Source organism: Vulpes vulpes, chromosome 3 (genome assembly GCF_048418805.1).
Source record: "Vulpes vulpes isolate BD-2025 chromosome 3, VulVul3, whole genome shotgun sequence".
NCBI classification, from domain to species: domain Eukaryota; kingdom Metazoa; phylum Chordata; class Mammalia; order Carnivora; family Canidae; genus Vulpes; species Vulpes vulpes.
The window spans coordinates 133,489,829-133,515,875 of NC_132782.1; the positions used below are offsets into that span (position 1 = coordinate 133,489,829).

The 26,047-nt window shown below is 39.6% G+C and overlaps 1 protein-coding gene across 3 annotated transcripts in view; it reads right to left on the reverse strand.

Moving 5' to 3' along the window:
• The window catches only part of ZNF326 (zinc finger protein 326), a 36,937-nt gene extending 17,827 nt beyond the window's left edge, over nt 1-19,110 (reverse strand). The window contains exons 1-6 of one of the 3 annotated variants that reach the window (XM_072754658.1): nt 18,894-19,081; nt 16,551-16,595; nt 9,653-9,688; nt 9,446-9,557; nt 6,918-7,323; nt 4,321-4,519 (exon numbers count right to left, since the gene is read on the reverse strand). In XM_072754658.1, the coding sequence (XP_072610759.1) occupies nt 4,321-4,519; nt 6,918-7,323; nt 9,446-9,557; nt 9,653-9,688; nt 16,551-16,595; nt 18,894-18,909 (814 nt within the window). In that variant the 5' untranslated portion in view covers nt 18,910-19,081. Of the gene's footprint in view, nt 1-4,320; nt 4,520-6,917; nt 7,324-9,445; nt 9,558-9,598; nt 9,689-16,550; nt 16,596-18,893 lie in introns of all 3 variants that reach the window. The other 2 variants (XM_072754659.1, XM_072754660.1) reach the window with 2 other exon arrangements.
• Between the last annotated feature and the right edge of the window lie 6,937 nt (nt 19,111-26,047).

The following is a 26,047-nucleotide window of genomic DNA, read 5'->3' on the forward strand; positions in this document are numbered from 1 at the left end:
CATTCATTTGAATACCATTATCACGAATTCAGTGCTTTCAGATATTTTCATGTTCATATGACAAACTACATAGTAATCACAATTGTAGAAGTAAGTCTGTGAATCACCTAGTATAGTACTAATCAGTCATTAACAATAAAATTACCCAGAAATACTTTTTAAAAATGCACAAGCCCTGGGGCATATGGGTGGCTCAGTTGGTTAAGCCTCTGACTTCTGGTTTCGGCTCAGGTCAGGATCTCAGGGTTGTGAAATCGAGCCTGTGTCAGGCTCTGAGCTCAGGAAAGAATCTGCTTGAGATTCGGCCCCCCTTCCTCCCTGCTCCTCCTCCCACTTTTTTTTTACTTGTGCTGTCTCTCAAATAAATAAATAAATAAATAAATAAATAAATAAATAAATAAATAAATCTTCAAAAAAATGCACATACCCTTATCTACCTCTTCCCTAAATCTTTATTTAAGGTGGAATCAGAACATCTATGTGTTTTAAAAGGCTTCTCACATGACTCAGATTCAGAGTTTTGTCTTGAGTATTGTATTTATCATTAGGAGGTATCGTTGAGGATACAGTATTGTCCCATTACACAGAATCTCCTTTAGAGGACAAAGTTAAGTTATTTTTCATGGTTCCTGGTACCAGGATAAGGTGTGCTTCTTCTGGAAAATTAATCTTTTTGCTTTTGCACTAAATTTAATCTTTTGCTTTTAATTTTGTGGACATGACAACTCCAGAAATAGTCACATTTTCTTCTTTACATTGTTAAAAAAAATCAAAAGCCAATCTGAAAATACAATTAAGAAACCATTTCATTTGTTAGTATCACAACAAGACTAAAAGAAGTATAGAACTTATACTTCAAAAACTATAAAACATTGTTGAAAGAAGTTAAAGATCTAAATAAATGGAAAAACTAAATAAATGATGGTTCAGAGATCTGAAAACATTGTTAAGATGGTTATACTCCTCCCAAATTGATCTACAGATTTAGCAAAATCCCGGTCAGAATTCTGACTTCTTCACAAAAAAATGACAAGTTGATTCTAAAGTTCACAGGGGGGGCAGCCTGGGTGGCTCAGTGGTTTAGTGCCGCCTTTGGCCTAGGGCATGATCCTGGAGTCCCGGGATCGAGTCCTACATCAAGGTACCTGCATGGAGCCTGCTCCTCTCTCTGCCTGTGTCTCTGCGCCTCTCTCTCTCTCTCTTCTCATGAATGAATAAATAAAATCTTAAAAAAAAGAATCTGCCATTTTATATATTAATTAATTAATTAATTAATTAATTAATTAAATAAATAAAGTTCACAGGGAATAGCAAGGAATCTAAAATAGTGGAAACAATCCTTTAAGGAGAAACAAAATAGAAAGACTCACACTGTGATTTCAAAACTTGCTACAAAGCCATGGTAATCAAGACCTTGTGGTATTGGCACAAGGACAGATATATAGATATATAGATCAGAAGTGAAAAGCCAGACATATAGATCAGAAGTGAGAAGCCAGAAATAAATTCGTATAACTATGGTCAGCTGGTTTTTAGCAGGGATGCCAAAATTATTCTGTTGGGAGAGAACAGTCTTTTCAACAAATGGTACTGGGCAACCAGACAGCCACATGCAAAAGTGATAGTGCGAAACCTAAATGCAAAAACTATAACTATAAAACTCTTAGAAGAAAATACAGGAGTATATTTTCATGACTTTGGAATTTGGCAAGGAATTCTTTAAAAAACCAAAAGAATTGAGCAACAGGGACACCTGGGTGGTTCAACGGTTGAGCATCTGCCTTTGGCTCAGGGTGTGATCCTGGATTCCCGGGACCAAGTCCCACATTGGGATCCTTGCACAGAGCCTGCTTCTCCTCCCTCTGCCTGTGTCTCTGCCTCTCTTTCTGTGTCTCTCATGAATAAATAAATAAATAATCTTAAAGGAAAAAAAAAAAAGAACTGAGCAACAACAAAAAAAATAGACAAATTGAACTTTATCAAATTTAAAAACTTTTGTGCTTCAAAGGATACCATCAGAAGAGTACAATGCCAACTCCGAGTAGGAGACAAAATTTACAGATATGAATACATCTGAAAAGTGACCTGTCTCTAGAATATATAAAGAACTTTGGCAACTCAATAAAAAGAGAGCCCAACTGAAAAGTGACCAAAGCATCTCAACAGGCATTTTTCCAAGAAAAATACATGAATAGCCAAAAGCAAAAGAAAAAAAATGCCCTTCCATTAATCACCAGAGAAATGTAAATCAAGACCACAATAAGATACCACTTTACACTACCTCCATGGCTAGAATCAAAAAGACTGGTTAGTCTTTAGTGAGGATACAGAGAAATGAGAAATCTCATACACTGTTGGTGGGAATGTAAAATGGTGCCAGCTCCTTTGGAACACATGCTGTTCCTCAAATGATTACACAGTTACCATATGACCCAACAATTCATTTCTTAGATATATCTAGGATATATGAAATGAAAACATGTGTTCACACAAAAACTTATACACAGATATTTACAGCAGCATTATTCATGGTAGCCAAAAGGTAGAAGCAACGCAATTACCCATCAATGAATGAATGGATAAAGAAAATGATATATCCATACAACAGAGTATTTCCAGCCATAAAATGGAATGAAGTACTGATACATGCGTAACTTGGATGAATCTTGGAAGATTATGCTAAGTGAAAGAAGCCTATCACAAAAGTCCACATTCTACATGACTTTTTTCATATGAAAGTCTAGAATACAGAAATCAATAAAGGTAGAAAGTAAATTAGTGGTTGCTCTGGGCTATGGGGTGTGAAGGGGATAATGCCTAAAGGGTACCCGGTCTCTATGAGGTGATGAAAATGTTCTCAAATTGACATGGTGATATTTGCATATATCTGTGAATACACTAAAAACCAGTGAGTTACAGACTTTAAATGGGTGAATTGTAGGCAGTGAGTTACAGACTTTAAATGGGTGAATTGTAGGGTTTGCAAATCACAGCTCAGTAAAGTCTTTTTATAAAAAAAAGTTCAGAAGCAGATTACTGTTACTTATCTATGTTGTTCTATTTTATTTTTTAACTTTATAATGTATTTCTACATGAAATCAAGTACATTTGACCAAATTAGATGAAGTCAAGGACATACCTAAATAAAAGCCCAGGAAACATCTTTTTCGGCACTCTTTATGAAAACATGTAGCAGTAAAACAACATACACCAAATATTTTGTCTATTTTTACTTACACACTGAATTACTTATTATTTTTTTATATTTATTTTTGCCTTGATGACTGAAAAGTACTGTGTCTTTCCAGGTAAGGTGAAGTGTGAGTCTTCCTATTTTATTTTTCTCTTTAGGATTGTTTCCACTATTTTGGATCCCTTGCAATTCCCTGTGAACTTTAGAATCAACTGGTCAATTTTTGCAAAGAAGGTAGAATTCTGATCTCTGAACCATTTATTTGGATCATTAACTTCTTTCAACACTATTTTATAGTTTTTGAGGCATAAGTTCTACACTTCTTTTGTTAAATTTACTCCTCAGTATTTAGTCTTGATGCTAACACAAATGAAATGTTTTTAAAGATTTATTTGAGAGAGAGAGAGAGAGAGAGCGCGTGCGCACGCGCACCAGCAGCAGGGAAAAACAGATAGGGAGAGAACCACGCTCCCTGCTGAGCAGGGATTCCGATGCAGGGCTCGTTCCAGGAACCCTGAGCTAAGATCATGACCTGAGCCAAAGGCAAGATGCTTAACTGACTAAGCCACCCAGGTGCCCCTTAATTTCATTTTCAGATTGGCTTTTGATTTTTTAACACTGTAAAGACGGAAACATAACTATCTCTAACAGTTGTCATGCCCACAAAATTAAAAACAAATTAATTTTCCAGAAGAAATACACCTTTTCCTGGTACCAAAAACCATGAAAATATATGAATAGCCCCTTTGTCCCTTAAGAGGATTCTGTGTAAAGGCACAATACTACATCCTCATCGATACCACCCGACAATAAATATAATACTCAAGACAAAACTTGAATCAAAATCATGTGAAAAGCCTTTTAAAACAGATGTTCTGATTCTATCCTAAATAAGCATTTAGGGAAGAGGGGTGAACAAAGGAATGTACATTTTTAAAAAGGATCTCTGGGTAATTTCAATGTTTGTGACCAATTAGTAACTATACTAGGTGATTCACAGATCTAGTTTCTACAATTGTAATTACTATGCAGTTTGTCAAACGAACATGAGAAAATTATCTAAAAGCACTAAACTTTTTAAAAACTGGAAGTACCTTAAGCCATATCAGTTATGTTTTCTTACTTACTGGGTGATTTGCTGAGGCTCATCTTCTCCACAGGCTTTGTTAGCTTGGGTTTCTTGATAAAGGTTCCACCAGGCTTATTAAATGGTTGCATCATTTTTCTCTTTATTCCTCTTGCAGCAGCAACTGTCACATTGGTGGGTTTGTTTTGATAGTCAACAACAATTCCAGGTCTATGAATGCTTCCAAAATCACTCATATGCTGCAAATTTGTGAAATCAAGAAACATTAGCATAACATCCAAAGATAAAATATGAATTCAACACAAATTTTATGTGTTACCTATCTAATAATTTTCACCTGAAAATTCCCCAGAATGTAACTAAATTTTACATGTCCACTCTGAATAAACACATTGAAAGGCTTTGTAAAATTATTACATGAACCCAAATCCAGTGAATTAGTATTTTTATTTCCAGTAGAACAAATAAGGATACTTCCTACCTATTTTTTAAATTTTTACCATTCAAAATTACTTGAGATCATAAACAACATATGTGCCTGTCAGAATATTACCACTTGTACAACTCTCTGACAACTCCTCTTCAGAGTTCCTAATTGATGTTTTCCCATGAAAAGACCTTAAAAGACATCTTTATTTCACTAAAACCTGGCTTAATACTAAGATGCATAAAGAAGACCATATTTGAAGTCTGAAGTAAAAAAGATCCAGAAATCACTTAGGATTTCTCCCTGTTGAAAAAGGGAATGAGAAAGCGAGATGGAACATTAGTATGAAATAGGAGAGTTAAAGCATAACCATGCATCAACTTCCAGGACACACTTCAGATAAAGAATTACATCTGACGTTCCATTCACATTCTTACCTAGAGAAACATATTCTGACCCAGAAGCCCAAGAAGTGAAAGTTTACAGACGAAGAGTCATGCAACCAAACGACTCTTGTGTCCCTTCCTCTTCTCCTGTCATTAACAAAATCCACTACACCAAGAGGCCACATGTCCATAGAAATTTATTCTGCTAATCTTACTTTTAGAAGATAAAGATTGAGGAGTAATCTGAAGAGAAGGATCCAGTGGGAATTGTACAAGTGAAGATTAAAAAAGAAAAGTCCTGTTGGTTCATCTACTTCATTAACAGGAGGAAAGAAAGAAAAGTCCATTCACACTTGAATGGTGAACACAAAGTACAGGAATGCCTGTTTTTCTATTGTGAAAACAAAATTAATGTTTGAAGTCTCATTAAGAAAAAAATCATTTGCCTAAAGTAATACAAAGCATGGAAAATGTTATGCATTTTTAAAATTTTCAAACTGGAATTGATTTTCAATTTCAAAAGCCAAAGCCTATTACCCCAACAATTTTCAATTAACCTACAGTCACTAATTATGGTGGAATAGCAACATATCAGTTGCTTACATTTGTGTATTATACTTAGGAATCCCTATCTAACCTAGGAGACTTGAATAGATTAGTGTTACCAGATAATTTATAGAATCACATTAGAAATATCCTCATTAATTATCCATTAAAGGTGCAATGCATTTTACATAAGTAAAGGGTAACTGTTATACGTGCAAAATTTCTACACAAAAGTAACAAACTACACTCATGTACCAAAGGCTAATAAAAACGTGTGCCCTACTACGTATTTTTTATCAGAAGTTCTTTCCTCTGCAAAGAGAGAATATTAAGAGTAACTGACTTAAAAACAAAAAAAAACAAAAAACCCCCAAAAAACAACATTTCTTACATTAAAGCAAGAATACAATATCCTTCATAGACCAAACTACAAAACTCCACAATCTACATACACTTAACTAGGTAAAATTTCATGTCCACCAAGTTACGTAAGAACGTAAGTCATTATCTTTATACTATGTCCTGAAATAAAACACTTGAAGACTAGTATATTTACTCATGTAAGCAATAATTTATAAAATATTACTTCCTAGGAAGGAACCAGAGACATGTTTGTACAGGTAGGAACTTACTTCTCAATAGTAAAATCTTATGACACAAGGGAAAACAGAACACCCAGCAACAGGACATATATTAAGAGAGTGAGTTAGTAATTATACTGACCACAAATCGTTCTACAACCTATTAAACATATCAACTTCTTCACCATGTAAACATGGCTAAGCTACCCTCATCTATCCAGCTTTTAGTCCTTTGTGTTTAATGTGAAATATGGAGCTCTGAAGAAATTCTATGTGCTAGAGTTATAGCAGCAAAGTATAAACATTTTTTCATACATTGCACCTTTAACCTACTCAAAAACTCCAAAGGGTTCAGTTACCTTTTACAATAATCCAAGAACTGTCCCACCAGCAAAACTGCTAGTGTTTACAAGGAAAAATGCAACTCCTTTTAACCCCTTTTAGACCAAAACCTAATATCCTCACCTTTTTAATAAAGGGAGATTTGGCAAAACTTACAATCATCTTACACTGCCACTTATTTTCTGAAGTGCTGGAAAAACTTTTACAGGCAACCTAAGAATTATGCTTATGATTCAGCTTTTGCTTTAAAATACACTGGGATGAACAGTGTTTATTCTAGATGAAAACCATGGTCTTGAAAGGGTTTAAAAGAGTGACTAGTGAAAAGAATCTGAAAAGATTCTGTTGTACTTACTCCTCGGCCTCGGCCTCTGCCTGTTGATGGTCCTCCAAAAGCATCATAGTTTCTGCTTCCAAACGTACTTTCAGGATAAGCAGGCGTTCCTCTCCCCCGAGAGCCTACAGGTGCAGGCTTCATATGGGGTGAAGAAAAACTGCTGTAGGAAGAGTAATTCTCTCTTCCTCTGTCCTCCATAAACCCAGGCCTCAATTTTGAACGGGAGTAAGGTGCTTCCCAGCTAGACCCGCCCTGGTTTCTACCTCCGAAAGAGTCAAGGCTATTCCGGTAGGAGCTCTCAAATCGACCACCATAACTACCTCCGAAGCGGCTTTGTTCGGGTTCATTAAAACCATAGCCAGATCTGTACAGATCTCGCCCACCCAGAGAAGACCTGGAGTCGTAAGACTCATAAGGTCCAAACCTGGAAAAGTTGCACAGTGAGGGAAAAAACAAAAGTAAGCTTACTAATGTTAGACAATTCAAAAGACAAATTATCAGATGACATTTATCAACTAAAATTCATTTATACCATACTGGTTTGCACAGTTCTACTTTTATTCACACCTGATTAGGGCTGGGCAGTTCAACATGAGACCAGATAGAAAGCTATCTGAGTCAGTTTTTAGATATGAATTGAGGTAAGTAAACCTTAGCTTAAAAATCTGCTTTATAGCAGCTTTTCTATTTTATTAAGATTTGTCTGTCAGTATTTAAGCCCAGCCCTAGTCTTGGAAAAAGTCATTTACTAAAGTTCACAAACTACTCAAACTTTCTTCGAATCCATCCCTAGTAATGGAAAATATTAAATATTTACAATATTTTGGCTTTCAATAGGGACACAAATTGAAGACTACACCAATATAAGCTATTTGTGACACAGAAGAGATCCTTTTGCACCCCTAATAATCTATATCACAAAACTGCTTCATTGTGTCTATAGCAGTCAAAATTTGGAGAATTATCTCTGGTTAAGAAAATTTTATATCCTGCCCAACTTTTGGTAAGGCCAATAATCAATCCTCAGTTACTTTCCACTTGTAGACTAGCAAATCTAACAAATCTAGAAGAATAAGCACATAAAATAGAACATAAAGTAAAAGACCACCAACATATACCCTCTGCATATAAATTTTCAAGGCAGATGAGAAAGAATACATTTTATGTCTTCAATAATTTAAAAAATTATTTCCTGGCAGGAAATTATCACATAAAACTACTCTAAAAAAGGGGAGCACACAGTCTCCTCAAGGTTTTAATAGAGTCAACAGAAGACACAAATCATCTTACTTCTCACAAATCCAAAGCATGGATTACAAAAGTTGCTTGATATCTTACAACATAGTTTTATAAAGGCCCACAATTACACAGGAGATAAATGATAACATCTACATAGTTTATACACATCACATTTACAATGCAATAGGGCAATAACGGATATATTTAAACATTTAAATGTGTTACATTACTTCAATTATTTACAAATCACTAAATAGAATGTACTATTTACTTCTGAATTCTGGTAACCATATAAAAATTATTTCTCCTCCCAACTCTTTTTTAAAACATCTATCACATAAGCAAAATTGTTGTATCTTTTTATTTTCTTGATTTTCCTCTACTATAAACCATAATGGCACACTTGAAGCAGAAAGAAGGAATGTAAAGCATCTTTTGGTCCATCCTTAAGGAATCCGGTTCCTTCAACTTATGAAGAAGGAGGCTAGTTTCAAGTGTTTCCTAACTAGTTATATTTAGTAAAAATATCTGTGCCTCAAAAGGTACACCCCTTTTGCCTGAAATGTAGTTAACCCTAAGGTCTGTACTTAACTAGTGTTGAGCTTTACACAGTATCAACAGTAAAATATAAAAACAATATAAACTCTAGTGCATTAAAATAAGTGAAGGTATAGTATTCATAGCTTTGATACAAAGCTCCTAGCTAGAGCACAGTGTTTTTGGCATAAGGAGTATCTGCCAATAAATAACCTAGACATGAATTTAAAGAATGTTTTATAATTACAATAAGCTCTTACTACAACTTACTCTGAAATTAAAAGAATAACTATCTTAAATGTTTCTCAGAAACTGAATGTTGCTAGACTGGTTCATTTAAACCCATTCCAGTCAAAACCTGCTTTGCTGCCTTTACAGAACACCCTCAACTAAAAAAGATACTTTTAAAGCTCATAAAGAAAAAAACTTGACAAAGAATATTTCCAGTAACATTTTTTATCATTTGTTCAGAACATTCTGAATGATAAGGAATTAAAAATAAGTAAAATAAAAGGTTCACTACTGAAGACGGAAAATCTTACTCTATATTAATATGAAAATAGCTACTTGCAGTTTTCCTAAAATAATGTCTGCCAGTGACCCTGAGATAATTTTTATAACCATTAATTAACACCTTTATACATTTAAGGTGATTATTCAATACCAATAGTGAAATTCAAGTATCATAACATGCCTAAGGAATACTTAAATTAAAATATCCAGAATATTATAGTTATCTAATTATTTGGCCAAGTGATTAAGCAATTTACCTGCTACCCCCACCACCACCACTGTGATTGTCCATGCCATATGACTGGTTTAGGTAGGAGTCCATGGATCTTTGACCCCCATAGGATCCATGGCCATAGTCACGGTCCATCCCTATAAAGAGTTTAAAAAGAAAAAAATTAAATGCTGCTCACCTTTACTGGCACCAAAAAGAAGAATTTTTAGATAAATATCCTTGAATGTCAGACCTCCATATGATCCGGGGCCATAATCACGATCCATTCCTACAACAGAGTCAATAACAAAAGGTCAGTAAGATATACCATTCTCCTTGGGAATTTTTCATAAAACACAAGATACTCACACCAATTGTCTGAGATACTAATTCATCATTAACATTTAAGATAAAACTCATACTAGACATGGAAGGAAAAAAATTCACAGAGAATAATCTACTAAAAAAATAGATTTGCTAAGAAAATTTAATTGCCCAAAAAAACATTATCAACTTAAAAAAGTTCTATGTCAGAATTATTTTCAATTTAACCAATATTTATTTGACAGAGTACTACTTAAAGCTTCTATATTAGAATTACATAGTATGTAATCAATAATAAATAATTCCAATTCTCAAGAAAAGTCAGCATTGACTATTGTCAAAAAGAACAGTTTTTGTTTTTAGTTTTTGCATCTAACTGCTCTCAAAATGTCAAAAACCCAGAGGCAGCCACATTTTCAACTAGCCTAATTTCAATTTGTTCATAGATTAACTGAAACGGACATTTTTAAAAAGTAAAATCATGGAGTAGGGGGCCAATCTACAGTACTATGCCTTTAAGTAATAATGACTCAACAAACATTTAAATCCTCAAATACTAAAAATAAAAGGAATGAATGTGAACTCTAATGCAAAATACTCAAAAAATTCTAGTACATTAAGGGTACTGAGTATATTTTATTAAACTGCAATTCCACCTACATTCCAACCTCTAACATGAAAAATACAACAAAAGAAGTAATAAAATGAATTTACAATTATAAAAATGAAAAAAATTTTAAATCATTTAGAATGTGTCCTATAAAACTCTTCAAAATCCTTCATTACCACCCTCCCCAAATTTTATGCACTAACAAATACAATAGTATATAGAGAGCAAATACCTTTATATTTTTTAAACACTAAATTACAATCACTTAAATATTTTTGGTCCTAACAACAATGACAATAATAATGACAACAGTAACCACTTCACAAAAATATGACTCAGAATCTTGCAACTTCAAAGCTGGACGCAACCTAAAGGATAAAATTCAATTTAATCTTATTTTATAGATTAGGAGCTAAAATCCAAAGGGATGAAATGATTTTCCCGAAGATCAATAAATATCCACCCCTCTAGCTTTAACGCTGTTGCTTCTATGGGAAACACTTTCCTCTAATACTTCCAATATCTGCTCCCTGAAATATTCTCATCTTTTAAAAGTCCATTTCAAATACTAACCCTTTCAATGATACTGTCTCAGTTGAGTATCTTCTCTTTCTTCTAAATATCTACACGTCTGTTGCTCTTATATAGTGCTTATGATACACTGCCAAAAGTAACAGTACTTTTGCTGCCAATGATAAAATTTGAACTTTCAAGTAAAATTTAGAATTTTATAATGCTTGTATGTACCAATATGCATGAGAGCACAAAAAGATTATCAATATACAAAAAGCATCACCGAGCTCTTTTATCTTGTATTTTTCAAACTAAGACTTCATATGGGGTGTATAATTTACATTTTACAGCACATCTCAGTTCTAATCATCCCCACTGCGAGTGCTCAACAGTCACATGTGGCTAGTGTACCATGTTCACAGTTCTAGACTAACAAAACAGGCAATTATTTATCTTTAGAGTTGCTAACCTATGTTATCTCAGATAGAGGGCAATTTTGAAATTGAAATAAAATTTTCAAAATAAAAAGCCTTCTTCTAAGCTTAAGATAATCTTAAGGAGTGCCTCAGGTGGCTCAGTCAGTTAAGCATCCAAATTGCTTTCACCTCAAATCATGATCTTGGGTTCACGATACTGAACCTCACCTTGGGCTCTGCACTCAGCACAGAGTCTGCCTGGGATTTAGTTTTCCTCTCCCTCTGCCTCTCCCCTTCCTTCATGTGTGCTCTCTCTCTCAATAAATAAATAGAATCTTTTTTAAAAATAAAAAATAATAATAATCTTAAGATTTAGGTTCAGTTAGGTACACAAAGCAAAAAGTCTTGTATTTTGTTATTTCTGCTAGTTTCAACTTTGAGCTTGCAGAGGTTGCCTTTGGATACTAAATCCTTTTGTTTTTTAGTCAGTTTATTTTTATTTCACTATGGAGTCATAAATTACTAATATTTATTGAACACTGTGGAGTACACAAAAATTAGGAGAACCGCCTTTACCTAGCAATGACTTTGGCTTATTGTTCACAGTACTGTTACTATTCAGTTAACTAAAAAGAAAAAAAGGGAAAGTCTTTATACTTTATAAAGTGTGATTAGAGGAATATAGATTCTGTAAGATGACCGCTTATATATAAACAATATTCTTCCAGGTCACCAAAAGAACTTAAAAATCACTTTAAAAATAAAACTGTAGGGCAACCGGGGTGCTCAGTAGTTTGGCACCGCCTTCAGCCCAGGGCGTGGTCCTGGAAACCTGGGATCAAGTCCCAAGTCAGGCTCCCTGCACGGAGCCTGCTTCTCCCTCTGCCTGAATCTCTGCCTCTCTCTCTCTCTCTCTAATAATTAAATAAAATCTTTAAAAATAAAAATAAAACTGTAAGAACATTGCATCTTTACTATTAAGTGAAAGTAATTCACTCAAAAATAAAACTGACCTAATATTTTAAGACAAATCTATTCTATGTTTTAATCACTCTAATCATACAAATAAGCTCAACAAATGTTAAAACTCAGTTACAACTAAATCTTAAGGAAGGAGGTGAGGACTATAATAAGAAAAACAACTGACTCAGGATCAAAATAATTAACGAGTTATGTGACACTAGGTCTTGAATGGGACCACTTTTCACCATTTCCACGCTACCAGCATCCTGCTACATGCCACCAGCATCTCTCACCTACATTACAGCAATAGCCTCCTAACTGGCTTTCCTGCTTCCACTTTAACCCCCTGTTTATTCTAAGAAAACAGCCAGAATAATTCTGTTAAAGTTTAAATCATGTTCAACACTCAGTAACTTCTCACTTGCTCCCATCTTATTCAAAGTAAAAGCCAAAGCATTGTAGTGAACAAGGAAAATTTTGCTCTATTGGGGACATCTGACCACATCTGAAAGCACTTCTGGTTGTCACAACCAAAGGGCAAGTGCTGCTTACATCAAGTGCAAAGGCCAAGGATCCAGCTAAACAGTCTACAATAAGACATTCCCCACAACAGAGAATTATCTAGTCCAAAATGTCAATACTGCTGAGGTTGAGAAATCCTGCCCTATATACTTCTTATCTTCACCATCCACTATTCCCCCCCTTATCACTCCACTCCAGGTATACCAGGCCCCTTGCTGTTCCTAGAATACAGTAAGTATGCAGCCATTTTGGCACCTGCTGCTCCATCTGCCCGGAATGCTCTTCCTCTGTATCTGCACTTCTCAATCCCTCCACTCTTTCAGGTCTTTATTTTCTATCATCTCTCAGATATAAACAAATTACCTTTAATTTTCAATGCCTCAGGCTACAACTCACCACTCTAACCTAGTCTTAAGACTATTCAGCAAAAATCACCTGCTCTGGTCAAAACATTCTTCTTAAGTCTAGGGGCTCCTGGGTGGCTCAATTTGTTAAGTATCCAGGTCTTGATCTCAGGATCATGAGTTCAAGCCCCATATTGGGCTCCACGCTGGGCATGGAGCCTACTTAAAACAAAACAAAACATTCTTTTTTTTTTTTTTTTTAAAGATTTATTTATTCATGAGAGACACACAGAGAGAGAGGCAGAGACACAGGCAGAGGGAGAAGCAGGCTCCATGCAGGGAGCCCGATGTGGGACTTGATCCCTGGTCTCCAGGATCACGACCTGGGCTGAAGGCGGTGCTAAACCACTGAGCCACCCAGGCTGCCCAAAACAAAACATTCTTAAGTCTCTCTGAGGCACAATGTACTCAGCCCTACCTTTATTTCTGCTTTCCCTCTATCTGGAATACTCTCCCTTTTTTGTCTGCTATTTATATAAAAAGAGTTACTATGAAGCAGGAAGGAAACATGGAAACGCCAGAAACACAACTTTCTTCCGAGAAATGGTGTGGAGGAAATCTGGAACTTGATATGCTTTCCAGTACCTTTTATTTCATCTTAGTCACGGGAAAATACAATGCTAACAATGAATTATAGTGTGGCTTCATTTGGTAACTACAAATCTTTTACTTTCTACATCTTCTTAATAAGTCTTTCCCCAATACACACCTACCACCACCACCCCTCTCCTCCATTTTTCCCCTAAGCAATTATTACCATCTAACACACGATATGTTACTTTATTTTGTTTACCTTATATTTCATCCCACTAGACTGAACACTCTCCACAGAGGCAAGAATATTTATTCATTGCTATATTGCCAGCTCCTAGAATAGTATCTGATATATAGTGTTCACTCAAGAAATATTTGTTAAATGAAGTGAAATTAGATCTCTGAAATTAAAATCCTCATTTATAAAATGTAGATAACCTAGACCTCAAAGTATTGTCAATAATGCTCTTTAACCAACAGTGCATTCCAAAATCATTCAGAGTACTTTTTCATAACATGAACAACCAAAGACCACTTGTCTAAAAATTAAGATTCAAGAGGACCAGAGTATGAGAAACATTCTGAAAAAGCTCTCTAGGGGAATCTAACAATCTCAGTGTTGGAATTTAAATTAAGAGGAAAAAATGAAAGTGGTAACATTAGTAAAACATTAATCCCAAAAGGTGTATGTGCCCCATGTTCACTACAGTTTTATTCACAATACCTAAGATATGGAAACAACCTAAGTGCCCAGTGAAGGATGAATGGATAAAGAAGATGGGGTATACATATACAATGGAATAGGACTCAGCCATAAAAACAAATGGAATCCTGCCATTTGCAACAACATTTGAGGGCATCATGCTAAGTAAAGCAGATTACAAAGAAAGACAAATACTGTATGATTTCATGTGCAATCTAAACAAAAGAAAACCAAGCTCATTGATACAGAGAACAGATTGGTAGTTACTAGAGTGGAGGATAGAAGCGGGCAAAGGGAATCAAGAGATACAAACATCCAGTCATAAAAAAGTAAGTCATGGGGATATAATGTATACCATGATGACTACTGATGGTAATACCATACTGTATATTTGAAACTGCTAAAAGTAAATCTTATGGGGCACCTGGGTGACTCAGTTGGTTAAGTGTCTGCCTTTGGCTCAAGTCATGATTCCAGGGTCCTGGGATCAAGCCCTGTATCAGGCTCCCTGCTCTGTGGAGAGCCTGCTTCTTCCCTCTCCTTCTGCTCTCCCCTACTTGTGCTTTCTCTATCACTCTTTCTCTGTCTCTCAAGTTAATAGACAAAATCTTTAAAAAAAAAAAAAAATTACTGTTTTCATTTCCCAAGTTTAGGGTCTTTAAAATCCTAATACCTAAATTTCTGAAGTGGCTTTTTTAGCTAATTTTCCAGTTTTGTGTTGTTTTTTAATTTTATTTTTAAATAATCTCTATACCAAATGTGGGGCTTGAATTTACAACCCTAAGAAGCGAGAGTCACATGCTCTATCAACTGAGCCAGCCAGGCACTCCTAACTTTCCAGTTTTTAATCTACCTAAGTGTGGATACAAATCAAGCTTCCTCTGATAATTTTATTTTGTCACTCTCCTGTTCAAAACTGTATCCTTGGCACCTGAGTGGCTCAGGTGGTTAAGTGTCTGCCTTCAGCTGGTGGTGTGATCTCTGGGTCATGAGATGAAGCCCCGCATCCGGCTCTTGGATTAAGTGGGGAGTCTGCTTCTCCCTCTCCCTTTGCCTCTCCCCCAAAACTTGTGCTATCTCTCAAATGAATAAATACAATTTAAAAAAAAAACAAACAAACAAGAAAATGGTTCAGGGAACCTGGCTGGCTCAGCCAGCAGAGCATGCAACTCTTGATCTTGGGGTTGTAGGTTCCAGCCCCAGGTTAGGTGTAGAGATTACTTAAAAATAAAAGCTTAAAAAAAAAAAAAAACTATTCTTCAGCACTCAATATATACTGACTGCTTCCTATATGTTGAGCCTTTTTAGCTCATATCAAGTACCAAGTTTCTCTAAATTCTTAGAGATGATACAAAGAAATTAACTGGACTGTAATCATTTTTATAATGAAAGCACAGCTAGCTTTATTTAGTAGTATATTTGCTTCAGTTTTATTTTGAAAATATATTCCGTACGACAGTTGAATTTTCCACTTCCCTGGCAATTAGGATATGTACTTCCACTCTGGGGTCTTTTTTTAACCTCACTGAATTGTTCCACATATTTTTTTATGTTATCATCCTGTCTGGCAGAGCCTTAACTTCAAAAACTGTCAAAATAACAGCCAATTGTATTCTGCATGCCTCTTACGATTTTATCTACCTCGGTAGTCACAACTCTAAAGTCACGCGTAAATCAATAAATATTCAAGCTTCTTTATGTGTTCCTCTAGACAGCTCTTTATATACTAACACATTTCAACACATTAAAGCAAATGACCTCAAAAACAAGGTCAAAATGCATTACATTAGACGGAACATAAAACCAAGCCAATAATCCACTTAATCTACATTATTCAAAGCCTCTCATTCAGCAAAAATAACTCAGCTAGTTTCCTGTAACTCATCACTCAGAAGGTAGTCAAGCCCTAGAATAAATTAAATGAATCATAATTCAAATAAAACAAAGAGTCAAACTAATCTGAATAGCCCTAACTTTTTCTGATTCCAGATGCCTGGTTCAAATACATAATATGACAATGTGAACACTGAGTGGTAATACATCAAGATGCAACACAATGATTGAAACAAGGGAGAACTGGCTTTTTACATTATGGGCATGTAGAGAAGAACTGAAATGCATTCCCTTAATATACTTAAGAGCAAACGAAAGAGGATACTCACCATTAAAGCCCTGATAAGTATTTCTGCAAGCAGAGTGTGTGTAATCTATGAAGACACATTTAACAGAAAGAAATTAGTACATTATTAGCAAAAGCCTGAAATTACATACTCATCTATTCAAATCAAACACAATTTTTAAAATGCTATTAACTCAGTTATCTGCAAAAATGGGATATAAATAATTACAAATATTTCACATGGGAAAACATAGATCTCTTTCTCTTCATTATCTCCCCAAGACGCAGGTTTATTATCCAAATTATGATAATGTAAAAATTAGCTTATAACACCTGATATATAATAACTACCAAGAGGAATCCAATATTGATTTATTCACGGTAACAAAGAGAAAGTCGATAGATTATGTACCAAAAATTGCAAAACGGGCTGAGAACTGACTCTATGAAGCACATAATTTTTTCAGAGTTAATACAGTTCTTGTGCCTATTTGCTCTCTAAAGTTTTCAAGATCTTATTTGAGACTGCATATGCACATGCGTATATGTGTGCCTGGGCTGTATCTACCCAGGATGTGCCATCACCAAAATCCGTATTGGCAATTTCCGTCAAAACTGACTTGGCAATTGTTAAATCCCTTAATTAATGTTACTAATAAATTAATAAAGGGCAGGAAGTGAGTACAGTGCTCAGAGAATCCAGGTACACTACGCAGGATCAGACTCAGATATATTTTTAGTCAAATTCCACTCCCAAATATAGCAGTAAAGATGAAGAGGAAGCAAGAGAGAGGGGGAGTATTCTCTCACAGACACTGTTTATAATTTTTATTACTGACATTGTCTGGAATTTTAGGCTCATGGGGACAATAGAAAGCAAACAAACCAAGTTTCATTTTTGTTTTTCAATTCTCTACAGAAAATGGATTCCCTGGGGAGGGGTGGGGGAGGGGGGGCCACTCCCATTGTTCCCTCCCCCCACCTCGGGAGCTCGTCCGGTGCCTTGGGGGTTGGTGCTGTCAACAGACTTTAGCACGAAAACACAGTTCATACATTCTTAAAGTTTCATTCCCCGCTTGGGCACTTCGAATTCATGGTTTAAAGGTATTTATAGCAAAAGGAGTCAAAGTTCAACCAAAACAAACAAAAAATACCAGAGGGTGCTCCTCCTCGGCGCTGACCTTCCCATTCCGAAATGATTTTCAAGGGTCCACAGAAGGGCTATCATCCCAGTACCCCTTCCTACGCCTAGGGCTGGTATAGCTTTAACTCTTTGTGGCATGAAACCCAATCACAGATGCAAAGATCATGTGGCCAGACTCTCGGGCTGAGATCACACTAGGTAACGAGGGTTAAGTAAAACACGGTTCGGGTCGGCTTTGGGACTCACAACCAGCCCGTCAATCTGTTGCATCAGAAACGGCTGGTTGCTCAGGGTGAGGCCGGGCTTCACGGTGCAAACCCTCCCGTGCCCTCTCCCTGATCCTGTCCTTGTGGACGCGCATATTTTATCTTGACGCCAATTCCCATAAAAGTTGGGCGAGGTAGGAAGGCAAAGGGGAGGCCCAAAATCCACTCTCCGTTGTGAGCCCGAGAACATGGTTTCAAGAACTGGCGTGAGAGACACGCTGAAAGGAACCGCTGAGAAAACCAGCGGGTTTAAACGGCTGGTCCCACGCCGCCACGGAGCCTGAAGGGCACGCGGCGCGGGCCGCGGCCGCGACCCCGGCTGCCTGGGGCCCGGCCCACGCACAGTCCCGAGGGAAGCCGCCGCGGCTCCCAGGACGGCGCCCGCGCGGGGCCGACCACCGGGTGGGCCGGCGACCCCGCGTCTCCGCTCTCCACCGACGCCCTTTAAACTCGCCGGAAGCGGAGACGAGCGGACAGGGCTGGGACCGAGCCTCGGCCAATTCCACCCCGGGCGAGGGTTTACGGAAACGGACGGGCCGGGTCGCCGCCCTGCGGGGGCGAGACCGCGGGAGGCCGGGCGGCGGAGGCCTCGCTCGGCCCTCGGCGCGACCCCGGCGAGCTGCAGGCGCCGCGGCCGGGGCGGGTCCGGAGCGCGAGTCCGGGGCCCGGGGCCCGGGGCCCGAGGCCGTGGCGCCCCGGGTGCGCCCTTCCCCGCGGCGAGGCCGGCCCGGAGCTCCCGGGTCCTCGGCGGCCGCGGGCGCCGGGCAGGCGCGACAGGGCCCGCGGGTCCCCGCACAGGCCGATTCCGGGCCTGGGCCCGCGGCGGGCGGCCGGGCGGGCGGGCGGCCTCCGGGCCCGCAGAACAAAGCCCACACGGCCATCTTGAGACCGTAAACAGACCCCCGGGGCGGCCACCCCGCCTCCCGCCCGCCCGCCCGCCCGCCCGCCGCGGCGACCAGCCACAGGCTCTGCTTACCGTCCTCGAAGTCCATGGCGGAGGCTCGGGGCTCACGGGCTCGGCGGCGCTGGGCTGAGCTGTGGCCGGCGGCGAGCACCCGCGACCCGCGGCTCCACACCACCAGTCCGCGCGACCGAGAGCGGCGCTACCGGCCCGGCAGCCGCAGGCCACAGAGAGGCTGGGGGGCGGGGCCGGCCGGCGCTGCCAGCCGCCGCAGCGCGGCCCGCGATTGGCTGGCGCGGGCGGGGGGGCGGGCCGTCGGGGGGCGGGCAGCGGCTCCGCTGAGGCGCTCGCGGGTGCGGACCCTCCCGGAGCCGCCGAGGAGGAGGGAGGGAGGTGGGGACAGGAGCGCCGAGGAGCGGCCGGGGTCACGGGGACCGCGACCTGGCTGTTGCGGAAATGCTGGCCGCGGCCCGCCATGTTTGATCCTGGCAAGAGCGACAGGACCGGGTCGGAGCACCTTCCGCCTGCCCGAACTACTAAACCACGTGCCGACCTTTCGCTCTTTATTGGCTGGTGATGACTGTACCGAAGGGGGTCGAGTAGCTACGGACTTTCGGCCGCGGAGACGCGGGAGTCCCGGACGCTCTTCGCAACTGCGTGAGCCCAGGAGAACAGATTGCCGAATGGGAAATAATCATGGGAGCGATCCAAGACAAGCTATTAGCAATTTCTGGATTTTAGGGCGCCAAGTAAAACCGTGGTAAGAGTTCAAAGACTGGGAAGATTCGGGGCAGAAGTCATCCAGAACTTGGAGAACGACCATGCGCAGACACCAGCGCCAACCGGCTTTGCGCTGTTGTCACTTTGGAAATAGTGGTGGGGAAGTGGGCAGAATCATTCACCCTCGGGGCAACATGGAAAAAGACAACTGTTTGTTCATTGTGACCCTGGAGCAGCTTAACTCTAGGTTAATTTTTTTTTTTTTTTATTAGAGCAAATAATGTCAACAATGAGTTGATCACAGGATGGGAAACCATGAATCCAAACCCTCTTCTCTTCTTTGGGGTCCGATCAGCTGCTGGAACCAGGTTCCAAGAAGGCAGCCTGTTGGAAATAGGACTGGAGGAAAAATCCCGGGATACACTATGTGTATTACTGGAGCCCCAAATCTCGACAGGGCATTGTTTCTTCCTCCTCCTCCTCCTCCACCCTGCTTGATTCACCCAGTTCTCCGCCCTTGTTTTCTTCTTTCTTTTTTCCTCCTATACATGTTCTCTGTTCACCTGAGCTGAACATGTTGAAAACCGAACTCATAATTCCCCTCCTCAAACCTGCTTATCCTCCTTTATTCTTTCATCTCTGTTAGTGGTGTCATAAGCAACCACCCACTAATCCTAGCCGGAAGCCTGCACAATTCATCTAGTTGAGACACAGGCCTCCCTCGCCCTCCCTCCCCAGTCCAGATGAAGTGCTTCATCTGCTTATTACCTCTTAAAATTTATTCAGCTTGTTCCCTTCTCTCCATTCCTACTGCACCACCTGCAGTACCAGTACTACTCTCATTCTCTTTCTCCCAAACCATTGCCGTAGCTTCCTAAATAATTTCCCTGCCCTCTGGCCTTGACCTTCTCAGGGTTCTCAGGGCTGCAGTGCTCTGAACACCAATCTGCACATGTCCTCCAACATCTCTATTATGGATTAGGTCAAGGCCAAGCTCTACAACCTAGAGCACCTGCAGCAGGATCTGGCCACTGCCTGACCAGCCATCTTCCTACATTTCTCCCTCCTCCTCTCTCATACTCTATTCCTTCTGGGGAGCAATTTTAAGTCACTTCGCAAAACATCCCTAGGCTTTTTCATGCCACTAAACTTTTACTTACACTTTTCTCTCTGCTTATTATACCACCCAGTTAACCCTACTCATTCTCAAAACGTAGTTCTTCCTATAAGAAATGTTCCCACATCCCATCCCTGCACCCTAAGCCAGTATTTCTCAAATATTAATGTGTGTATGATTCACCCAGCAATCTCATTAAAACTCAGATTCACATTCAGTCAGTCTGGACTGGAGCCAGAGAGTCTGCATTTCTCACACGTTTCCAGGAGCTGCTGCTGCTGGTGGTCAAACCATACTTGGAGTAGCAAGGCCCTGAGCTAACCTCTGTTATCGCACCATCTCCCTTGCATGAATACTCTGGCTTTATGTCTATCCACATTAAAAGCCCTGTGATATTAGGACCAAGCCATCTTAGTACATCCTAAGCGCTGAGCCCATATGTTTATCAAGTCTAACTGAGCTCTCTTGATGTTTTTAACTACTTTTTTTTCTTGGTATCATGGCAAAGGAATGGTTTGTAACCTGTGGTATTTAGGGCTTGTTGTGAGTATAAGGAAATAAATAATTAGGTCACTATTTGTATTTTTGTGTTATGTGCATGTGTGTGCATGCACATGCATACACACAACCATACACACACACAACCATACACACTCACTCTCTCTCCTTTCTCTCCTGAGAGAGACTACCAGTCATAGAACTTCTAACTCCAGAAGAAATCTGGCCTCAGCACAAACTCATGGAGAGCCAGGAGACACAGATACCTTCTCCCCTTCCTTCCTCTTTCCCAATTAGATGTTTCGTACAGAGATGGCAATAACTGAGTAAGCCCAGAAGACCTGAGACACCTTGCAATACCTGACAGTCTGTCAAATCATTCCTTAATTCCTGTATCGAACAAATACTCTTTGTGCCAAACATCATTTTCTTCCTTCACTGTTATTATCTCTTGCCTATTCCCCAGAAACTAATCAGACTCCTGGGCCTGTTCCCACTTGCTTAGGCTTAGATTTCTACCCTGAGGGGCCAGTGTTTTGTACAAAGTCTTAGGCCATTCCATCCTCATTTGTTTCACAATAGGCAGCACGTTATTCAATGCCAGACCAGCAAAGCCTATTGGAAAATAAAAGAGAATTTTTTTTTTTTTAAGTGCAGAGGTTAAAAGGTTAGATCGGCTGAGGCCAAGAGAAGCCTACAAGAAGAAGGAGGAAACGAGGTGGGGGTGTTACACCTAAGAGCTCATCCTGAGGGATGTCCAAGAAGCCCCACCATCTCCTTCCCGAGAACCTGATAAGAGCTGGATGAGAGGACCCTTGATGACCCAGGGGCCTCTGTTCCTCATCTCCTAATCCTCCCACACACATTGTTCTGCTTCAACAACACGGGACCAAGTGCTGTTCCCCAGACCAGCCACGCATTTTTCAGAAGTCCCTGTTCACCTCGTTCTTTCTGCTTCTATTGTGTTCCCTCTCCTCCTCTGCCATTCTTCAAGGTTCAATATTCATATTGCCTCTTTTTAAACCTCTCCCTAAACTCGTAGTTAGAATCCTCTTCCCTCACTGAGTGAGGAAAAATTAGAGAGGAAGACAAACCACAAGAGACTCCTAACTCTGGGAAACAAAGGGCTGCAGAAGGGGAGGTGCGTGGGGGGATGGGGTAAGTGGGTGACGGGCACTAAGAAGGGCACTTGGTGGGATAAGCACTGGATATTATACTATATGTTGGCAAATTGAACTTAAATAAAATATTTTTTTAAAAATTGGTAAGAAATTTAAAAAATCGGTAAGAGATTGAGACAAATAAAAGCATTATGCTTAATTGTACTAAAAAAAAAAAGCCTCTTCCTTCTATGTCACCTTAAATACTGGTTAGCACAGTTAGATTCTTGTTGTAGTGAGTTAGTTATATCCTTGTCTAGCTCTTCGTTTACACTCATTGAGTGTGAAGACCCTTCTTTGTACCCTTCTTAGATGGCCTGTAGGTAGCACATTGGCACTGGGTATTGAGGAGGAGGAGCAAAATTGCCACCGAAGAAAAGACCCAATCAACCGAAATTGAACGCCCAGACCTTCATCTGCACAAAACCACAGCATCCCGTGATTATTTTGGAGAGTAAGTGACAGTAAGGTTACAAAGGGGGAGTCCAGGGATCCCCGAGTGGCTCAGCGGTTTAGTGCCTGCCTTTGGCTCAGGGCGTGATCCTGGGGTCCCGGGGTCGAGTCGCATGTTGGGCTCCCGGCATGGAGCCTGCTTCTTCCTCTGCCTGTGTCTCTGCCTCTCTCTGTGTGTGTCTCTCAGGAATGAATAAATAAATAAAATCTAAAAAAAAAGAAAAAAAAAAAAAAGGAGGAGAGTCCTAACTTCACAATGCTTTCCTCATTGGCTCCAAATAATTCTTCCTCCTCATGTTCTTTAGAGGATTCATAAATTCTTAGGGAGGTCAAGAACTAAAAATGACTATCTTAAAAGCAAAGCAGCCAAACTTAACATAAACAGCATAATTCCTACTGAGGGCTCTGAGCACTTATCAAAGGGGAGCTGGTTGCAGAACCAAAGCAATTGAAATCTGCTGAAAACAGCTGGTGTTGACAGCTCCAAATGGATGTGTTTTATACATATGAGAAGATGTCTGTCTTGATTTTAATATACAACTTCAAAATGATGCAGGTGTTTCTACAAGCTAAAAGGCATAGGCATTAAAATAATAATTAACTTTTATTAAGAACTATATATTAATAAATGTTCCAAAGCACTTTATATGTGTTGACTCATTTTATCTGCCTAAGAGGCCTATGATGTAGGTAGTACTATCACCCCTACTTTACCGATAAGGAAACTGAGACCCAGAAAGGTAAAGTTCCTTGCCCAAGGTCACACCACTGAAAAAGAAGTAGAGCCAAGATTCAGACCCAAGCAGCCTGGCTCCAGAGCCCCCATGTGCATCTCTATTTTTCTGAAGTGCCTACTCTGCTCTGCTGAACAGCTATTGTGGGCCAAGCTTTTCGATGAACACTTTACATGTCTTATTTCTAATCTTTACAGTAAGATAGGTTATATTCTTTCCAAATGAGGAAAATTAGAGAGAAAATTAGGTTACTTGTCCAAGAGTGCACAATGAACAATTACTGGTTCCATATTCACGACAAATATTATACAGTCGTGCATCGGTCTATTGCTGTATGGAGCCAAACTTGTAGGTCCAATATCGTCATCAAGGTCCTCAGGTTAAAAAAAGATTTTTGTCAATCCATAGATCATCTTGCAAAATTGTACACAATGCAGTCAAAGAGTCAATGTAGCAAGGAAGTGATCATGAATGCTTTAGAGTTTCCCCACTTTGTCTTGTACTTTAGGTCTTTCTCAGACTCGAAAAACTCAGTTTCATATGCATTTCCTTCCCGAAAAAGCAAAGTAAGATTCCAAAAGTGCTTTCAAGATGTAATAGTATGGGGCACCTGGGTGGCTCAGTTGATTAAGCGTCCGACTCTTGGTTTCGGCTCAGGTCATGACCTCAGGTTGTGAGAGGAGGCCCCACTTTGGGTTCTGCCCTGGGCGTGGAGCCTGCTTCAGATTCTCTCTCTCCCCCTCTCTCTGGCCCTCCCCTTACCTCCCCCTACCTGTCTCTCTTTCCCTCCCTCTACTGAAAAAAAGGCCTGCAAAATGTAATAGTTACCCTTCCTTCCTCAGGTATGTATTACATAAGGTATACAATTCTAGAAAATGAGGTTTATTCCCTTCTAGGGGCTCAACTAAACCTGTGAATTATTGCTACTCATTTTATCTTAATGTGCTCAGTCCATCATAAATTTTAATTTTCTGAGTAAATTGAGAGCAAGCTGTCTGTGACATCTGTCAACCCCACTGATTGCCAGAATTGATGTGATAGATCTGCCCTGTTGGGAAGGTGTCCCCTTTCTTCCTGGCTCTGCTACATGTGTCTCTCCCAAAGCTGCATGCTTCATTGAAGAGGATGATTTTCCCAGAGAAAGGAGGACAAGGATCTACATGGAGTCAAGTTCTCTTGTTGGACTATCCCGAACTCAGTAAGCAGGTTATCCCACTGGCTGTGACACTTCCACTAGATAAGGGGCCACTTGAAGGTGAAGCTCTCATCTTTGTGTCTCCAGCCTGCTAGCAGCATACCTGGCACACGGTAGACTCTAAAATGTTTATTGAATGAATAAGAAGGAAACAGACCCACAGTCAGCTCCTGTATTTAAAAAGCTTCACTTCTACGTTAGGGAAACAGATGTCAATAAAAATGCAAACAAAATTAAAACATGTATACATACCAGCTAATCCTCTTCTTTGGAGTTCTCAGCCAACACGTATAGTTTACAAACAGTAAAAGGGCACAGTCCTAGGAGACCCAGTAGAGGGCACCACACACCAAATATAGTCAAGGTTTGACTCCAGAAAGGGGGCACGTGTCTTTCTAGTTCCAGCTGGTTTGAAGTGTTCTAAAGGGAAATGGAGTAGAGAATATTCCTTCGGGCCTCTTCTCTAAAAGCACCCGAATTACTATTTGGGGTCAATTGTGGATATAAATTTCCCTGTTTGCCTCATTTCAGTAGATTTTGTTTCTAGAGATGATCTTTTAAAGCACAAAACAGTGGAAAATGCTTATTATAATGGTAAATTTGAAGAACAAAATACAAAACTGTATACAGAATCTGGTAACAGCAATGCCAATAATTTTTTAAGACAAACTATAAAGATAAAATGGAAAGAAAAATCGTAAAACATGAACAGTGATTCTTTTTGTGGTGACTTTTTACATACTCACAGGCATGCATACTTACTCTTCTATATTCTCCAAATTTCTTTAGTACTTTTTAAAAGACATTTATTTATTTGGGGGGGGGGTCAGAGGGAGAGGAAGAAAGAGAGAATCCTAAGCAGAATCTGCACTGAGCACAGAGCCCAATGCGGAGCTTGATCTCACAACCCTGAGATCACGACCTGAGCCAAAACCAAGAGTCGGATACTTACCAACCGAGCCACCTGGGCACCCCTTTTTGCACTTTTATAACGTAAAATATGTATTTGATACAACACAAGATGTAACACGTATCAACAATTACTTCTCCTTAGCCAAGTGTTGTTTTTCATTTTCTTTATAGATATAATTATTGTTGGGGATAGGGAAGGAGCTTCTATTGGCCGTTTAAGTCGGTGGTTCTCAAGCCTGGCTCTACTCTAGAATCATCCAGGGCACTTTTAATAAGTGCCAGTATTTAGGCTTCACTTTGGAGATTCTTATTGAATGATAAACCTAAGACAGTTACCACTTTTGATTTTCCAGACACTTACAAGAGGTGCTATTAGAATACATTGTCTACTGTTTCAGTAACTTGTGTTTATTGAGCAGATGTCAAGTCTAGAAAAAGAA